The sequence below is a fragment of the Lycium barbarum genome, chromosome 11, assembly GCF_019175385.1.
Source record: "Lycium barbarum isolate Lr01 chromosome 11, ASM1917538v2, whole genome shotgun sequence".
Lineage (NCBI taxonomy): Eukaryota > Viridiplantae > Streptophyta > Magnoliopsida > Solanales > Solanaceae > Lycium > Lycium barbarum.
In genome coordinates, this window is record NC_083347.1 from 3090139 (window position 1) to 3097183 (window position 7045).

At 37.1% G+C, this 7045-nt stretch overlaps 1 protein-coding gene across 1 annotated transcript; it reads left to right on the top strand.

Annotated features, from left to right (window-relative positions):
- The first annotated feature begins 201 nt into the window (after positions 1-201).
- On the top strand, positions 202-5377 carry LOC132617418 (adenylyltransferase and sulfurtransferase MOCS3). Its single transcript, XM_060332421.1, has 11 exons — positions 202-523; positions 1527-1619; positions 2252-2307; positions 2441-2505; positions 2579-2653; positions 2796-2874; positions 3210-3248; positions 3337-3445; positions 3803-3921; positions 4479-4595; positions 4744-5377. Exons 1-11 carry the CDS (start codon positions 271-273, stop codon positions 5134-5136), a joined length of 1398 nt encoding a protein of 465 aa, XP_060188404.1. The 5' UTR covers positions 202-270; the 3' UTR covers positions 5137-5377.
- The last annotated feature ends 1668 nt before the right edge of the window (positions 5378-7045 follow it).

Genomic DNA, 7045 nt, shown 5'->3' on the forward strand with positions numbered 1-7045 from the left:
ATACCTAATTAAATATGTATTAAAATTTAATCAGATGTCACTTAATAGAAAAAATCTGAAAAATATATATTTTTTTTTTTAATTTGATAAGTGAATATTTTTTTTTTGATTAAAAAAAAAAGTCTCATATTTTCTAGGGAGTAATAGTCAGGTGAAAGAGTCAACAATTTTTAAAAGGGATATAATATCGGGTCGATAGGGTTTATAACATGCTTTATATCGTCAGTCTCTGTTATTTCGACTACATTAAAATTCTTGCTGGCTTTTGTAATGGAGTCCAGTGGTATCGAAGCAAGTCGTATTCGCCACGAAATCGAGTCCTTAAAAACTAACAAGAGAAACATAGAGCAACAAATTACAGCTCTCGAAGCTCAGCTTCATCAACTTGAAGGAGAAGCCACTTCAAATGCTTTATGTACTCCTTCACTTTCCAATGGAGATTTACGCACTTCAAATGGTTTATCTCCCGATATGATTTATAGATACAGTCGGCACCTATTGCTTCCTTCATTTGCTGTTCAAGGTTCGGTTAAATTAATTGACTTGATAAAACAACTATTTAGTCTAAATTGCAGTCAAATACGTACAGGTAGTGTATAGTTTATACTAACTATACATATTATATGCAGTCGCTTAATTGACTGTATATTGTAAGCAGTTCAAATGGTTTATCTCTTGTATGATTTAAAGATATAGTCGTCTTGCTTCCTTCATTTGGTGTTCAAGGTTCGGTTTCAATTGCAGTTAACATAGTTAATTGACTCGACAAAATAACTTATTCTGTTGATAATTTAAATTTAGGGAAATTTACAGACAAATGCCATTCGGTTATCTAGTTTACAAAATATGTACACAATGGATAGATAGTCTATAGTTTATCACTAAATATGCATATACTATACATACCTATACACTACCTGTACAGCCGAAGTGTATGGGTAGTGTATACTAAATATACATATACTCGCTCTGTCCCAATTTATGCGATACTTTTCGCTTTCCAAGATTTAAACTGCATGAACTTTGACTAACCTTTTAAGATGTATTATGAGAAAAGTTGCAATATATACTCCCTCCGTTTCAATTTATGTGAACCCATTTGACTGAGCACGGAGTTTAAGAAAGTAGAGAAAACTTTTAAACTTGTGGTGTAAAATGAGTCACATATATTTTGTGTGGCTATAAATCATTGCATAAAGGTAAATTGTTTCTAAATATAGAAAGAGATCATTCTTTTTAGCACGGACTAATAAAAAAATGGGTTCACATAAATTGAAACAGAGGGAGTAGTACTTTTGATGTAGTTTTCAAATATATAATTTTAATCTTAAAATATTGAGTTAATCTAATCCAATTTAGCTTCAACGTTTAGTCAAATTGACTTTTCAAAAGCGAAAGTATCACTGAAATTGGGACGGAGGGAATACTATACTACCTATACATATAATATATGCACCTATACATATAATATACATACATATATATACCTATTTATGTTGATAATTGGGATTTATTGTTGGAATTAGGTCAGGCGAATCTATTGAAATCTTCAGTTTTGGTTATTGGAGCTGGAGGTCTAGGATCACCTGCTTTACTATATCTTGCTGCCTGTGGAGTTGGTAAGATATGTTATTCAATTCACATTTTTGTCTGTTCTCAGATTGAGTTAACACCTTGTTTGGATTGTTATTACATATCGTTTCATAATGTATCGTATTGTATTGTATTGTTTTAATGAATTACAATATTGTTTCCCGTCGTTACATAATGACACACATCAACTTACCAGAATAGTAGGTTACTGGGTAGAGCTATTATAAAAAGGTAGGATAAATGATAACATAGGATTATTTGATAATAAGCAAAGACAAAATGAGAGAAAGAAAAAGGTAACGACGCGATCACGCCAAATCGGTCGTTACATAAAATGGGACTTTTCGTCGTTACATAACTATGGATTTAACGATTCGATAAAATAAAATTTAATTAACAATCAAAACAAACATTGTATTTAAACTAACAACACAATACGATACAATAGGTAATAACCATCCAAACAAGCTGTTAGTGAATAGAGTGGTAATATTTTTTTCTGACAATGTATTTGAACTTTAGCTTAACATATTTTTTGGAAGGAAAAAAAAGAAAGAAAATATTTCAACTATGCATTTCACTTTGTATACTTTCATAACTGCTGCATCTCTGTTGTTAGAATTGTTAGGAATCATGTTTTGATTCTGTTTTTTTGCAGGTCGAATAGGTATCGTTGATCATGATGTAGTGGAACTTAACAATCTGCAGAGGCAGGTAGTTAGTTTAATGGCTGTGTGTTTTATGTGCTGGCAATTGGAATTGGTGCATTCTGTTGTAGGCAAGTAATTTTGAGATTTTAGTTATTTTTGTTAATAAGCTAATTGGTATGCGTTCACATTGTTTCCAGATAATTCATACTGAAGCATATATTGGAAAGTCAAAAGTAGAGTCAGCTGCAGCTGCTTGTCGCTCGTAAGTCACGGATAGAATAACCTTGTTTTGCCTTCGAACCTGCATAATATTCTAATTTATTTGTTTGTTTTAGGATCAACTCCTCTACTCAGATTGTAGAGCACAGAGAAGCATTCCGCACGTCCAATGCTTTGGAAATTGTGAGCAAGTATGGTTTAATAAGACTTATTTGTATATGGTTGCATTATTTTATTTCCTATGTGTATCTCTTTTGATGTTTTGTGTTGGTTCAGTTTCGATTTCTGCTTCAATACAGTGGTGACATTTCCTTGCTTAATGATCTTTCTCAGATATGATGTGGTAGTTGATGCAACAGACAATGCTCCAAGCCGCTACATGATTAATGATTGCTGCGTTGTGCTTGGGAAGGTTAGCTGTTTCTTGGAATCTTCTCTTTTTATACAAATTCTGCTGGTAACAATGATATTGTAATGAAAGCTGGATTTGGAAATACTATCACTATACAATTTCCTTTGGATGCAATAACTTGTCCTTCCTTTGGATTCTGTATTCCAGGATCTTTAACGTTTAATCTAACAGACAGCTTTTTCATAAAATTATTTACTGTTATGATCATGTAATTATGGTAGTGAATTACATACAGACACTAAGCTCATAGAGCAAGGAGCAAGTGTGAAATTGGATGATAAGTTCATTTGGATGTTGGTCTTTTTATCTGATAACTGGCTTATTTGTATTGACAGCCTCTTATATCTGGCGCTGCTGTTGGACTAGAAGGGCAGGTACCATTTGCTGACAGCATTCATCATTCCCAGAGCTTTTGTGTTTTCCTAAAACTTCAAATTGATTGGCTCCGAATGGTTTGTGTAGCTGACAGTCTACAATTACAATGGAGGTCCATGCTATCGATGCCTATTTCCAACCCCTCCACCCACAAATGCTTGTCAGAGATGTTCTGACAGCGGAGTACTGGGAGTTGGTAAGTTGCTCCTCTCCAAATAACATTCTAATCTCATGCTCTTTCCAAGAAGCGTATATTTTCCTATATTATCTCATACTATATCTCTTTATGAGTGAAAATTCCTTAGTCTTCCGGAAAACAAATTTCTCTAGTTGATTTTTTTATTACTATTTATCCTGTTTATAACAATGGTTAGAGACTTGGAGAGGAGAGTAAAATGCCATGCGCCCATGCCAAACCAGGACAACTTTTTGGGATTGTAACTGCTTTCTGTGTACCATCTGTAGGATTTACATTGTCTTGAAACAGATGGTGTTGCCAGCGTGATATTACTTTAGATCCTTCTCTCAGTTTTATTTTTTCCTTTCACTTCAGTTCCAGGTGTTATTGGATGTCTTCAAGCCTTAGAGGCCATAAAGGTTGCTAGCTTGATTGGAGAACCACTCTCTGGGAGGATGCTTCTTTTGGATGCCCTGTCAGGCCGGTTTCGTAATGTGTGTTTGATATTCTAATTTCTCATACTTCCAGTCACTTTATTCTTTATTCTTTGAGAACAGAGGAGATATTTTGGTCTTTTTTTTGGCATTCTACTAAGCAGTGAGCTAAAAATGAAATTAGGTAGGCGAGGCATAATAATATATTCTTTTTTGAGATTTTTTTTTTGGAGTAGACAATATTTTTTTTGTAGATAGTGAGTAGGATGTGAGAACAGTTAAACTTCAGGACTCTCCGTAAAAAGATATCTGGAAACGTTAGAAAAAAATGAAAAAAGATTTTTCGAAGTAGATAGTACAGAAATACTTTCGATACATGTCTTTCTCCACTTAAAGACCATATAGCTATTCTATTTTGTGTAACATGCCTAGTTCATAAAGAAGCCTGAAGTATTTTATTTAATTAGAACTCCACAATCTTTTGCACATGTTGGCAATTTATCAGGAGTATCTTCTTTCAATATTTGTTTTCCTATGTTCCTCAAGATATCTTATTTGTTGCCCAATTCTTTTGGCATTGTCATCATCTCAGATCATCACATCTCTTGCAATTTTAGGTAAAAATTCGTGGAAGGTCATTGCAGTGTGAAGCTTGTGGAGAACATGCAATCTTGACAAAGCAGACATTTCCGGATTTCGACTATGAAAAGTTTACTCAAACTCCACTATCCACGGTGCATTACTTTTTCACAGCTTTTCAATTGTATCTATTATTTGTAGCCCTTTGTCTGAACCTGTATATCTTTTCTGTTTTGCAACTATAGGCATAGTGAAGCAATCAAGTGCTAATTCAATTATACATGTAATTGGCCATTGTTTCAGGGTCCATTGAAGTTGAACCTTCTTTCACCGGATGCTCGAATCAGCAGCACAGAGTACAGTGAGAAAGTGACAAAAGGAGAAGCACATGTATTAGTGGACGTTCGACCAGCTCATCACTATACGATTGTTTCACTTCCCAACTCTATGAACATCCCTCTGTCCACTTTGGAAGGCAGATTGCCTGAAATATCTGCTGCCTTGGAAAAAGAGTCAAAGAAAGAGACTCTTGACGGTGGTTCTAGTGCTTCTCTGTTTGTAGTCTGCAGAAGAGGCAATGATTCACAGATAGCTGTTCAATTGCTTCACACGTTGGGATTGACTTCAGCAAAGGATATAATAGGGGGCTTAGAGTCATGGGCTCACAATGTGGATCCGAAGTTCCCTACTTACTAAATATATACATAGAAAAATGTCATCCATTCTTCTGTTAGTTTCTTGCCCATCATGATGTCTCGATTGAACTTTTATATTCTTGAATCCTAACTGAACAATCATAGCTTTCACTGAGTGGTGAAGCCTGACAATTCGCGTCCTAATTTTTCCCTATTTTTGTTTATCTTCCTTTTTCCAAATATACCTGCTATATTGTAATGCAAATCTTCTAATTTCCTCAAAATGATAGGGCTGTTGGCAAGTTGACGTAGTATTTGCATCAGATTTTTATTGAGTGCTATTTTGTCAATTTTCACGACATCCACGTTAAGATGCAAGAGGCACAATAATGTCAGGATAGGAGACGATAGTTGAACTCTGAACAGCTTTTCTTGGGCTTTGCCAAATGTAATAGCAAGCATGTCGCAAATACCAAGCTAACCAATGCCAAGTTATGGCTGGGCAAAGGTGGCAGATTGCTTAGATTGTAGATGGAGGTAAGCTTTACATCTTGTCTGGTAGGTTGTTATCTATGGTTTCCTCACGTTTGGCTACATTTACTTTGCTTTCGCTTTTTCCTTTTTCTTCTCCTCTTCTTCTTCTCTTCTACTTTTTTCCCTTTTTATCTGCCGGATAGCCGCTGCTCAGTCGCCGGCGAATTTTTCCGGCAACTTTTCTGGTTTTTTCGCTGTGAACAGTACCCCCGGTGTGAACAGTACCCCCGGTGTGAACAGTACTCCGCGTGAACAGTACCCCGACGTGAACAGTATTTTCCGGCGGCGAACAGGTTCATTTCGACTGGAGTTGGTACCTCCGGTTCTCATATCTATGCTTTGTTCATACATTTGTAGCTACATTTGCTGACTTTAGACCTTTGACTAATTTATTAGTTCAAACGCGTTTTCGTGGCTTTGGATATTGATGGTAGACTAGGGTCATGTTCTCGTTCAGGGACGGGGACGGGGACGAGGGTTAGGAGGAGTAAGTGGGTTAAAGGAGCATCTAGACTGAGAGTAGGTTCTTGGAACATTGGGACGTTAACGGGAAAGTCCATAGAGCTAGTTAAGACCCTTAAGAGGAGGAAGATTAATATAGCTTGTGTCCAAGAGACCAAATGGGTAGGACCTAAAGCTAAGGAGGTAGACGGGTATAAGCTTTGGTTCTCTGGTAGATCGAAGTATAGGAATGGGGTAGGCATTTTAGTAGATAGTGATTTAAGGGATCAGGTGGTGGAGGTTAGGAGAGTCAACGATAGGATGATGTCGATTAAGGTGATCGTTGAAGGGACCACTTTGAACATTATTAGTGCTTATGCGCCGCAAGCGGGCTTACGCGAGAAGGAGAAGAGGCGCTTTTGGGAGGATTTGGACGAGTTAGTGGGAGGCATACCGCCTACTGAGAAACTTTTCGTGGGAGGGGATTTCAATGGGCACATCGGGTCTATTTCGGGAGGTTATGATGATGTGCATGGAGGCTTTGGCTTCGGGGACAGAAATGGAGGAGGAGTTTCACTTTTGGATTTCGCAAGAGCTTTTGGGTTGGTGATAGCCAATTCGAGTTTTCCAAAGAAGGAAGAGCACTTGGTAACCTTCCGTAGTTCGGTGGCTAAGACTCAGATAGATTTTTTACTTCTTAGGAAGGATGATAAAGGTTTGTGTAAAGATTGTAAGGTCATTCCGAGAGACAACCTTACAACCCGACATAAGCTCTTGGTGATGGATTTAGGGATTAAGATGACGAGGAAGAAGAGGGTCGGGGATGATCGACCTAGGATCAGATGGGGGAGTTTGACCACGGCTAGTGCCCTGGAGATGGAAGAGAAATTGAAGGATATGGGGGCCTGGGATAGTAGTGGGGATGCGACCAGTATGTGGGATAGGACGGCTAGTTGTATTAGGGTTGTAGCAAGGGAAGTGTTGGGAGTCTCGAC

Bases quoted from the DNA above. Each gene is read 5' to 3' on its own strand.
- LOC132617418 (XM_060332421.1), top strand. From the start codon at position 271: ATGGAGTCCAGTGGTATCGAAGCAAGTCGTATTCGCCACGAAATCGAG. The intron at 524-1,526 runs GTTCGGTTAAAT...TGTTGGAATTAG, and splicing joins TCCTTCATTTGCTGTTCAAG to GTCAGGCGAATCTATTGAAA. The intron at 2,654-2,795 runs GTATGGTTTAAT...GATCTTTCTCAG, and splicing joins GCTTTGGAAATTGTGAGCAA to ATATGATGTGGTAGTTGATG.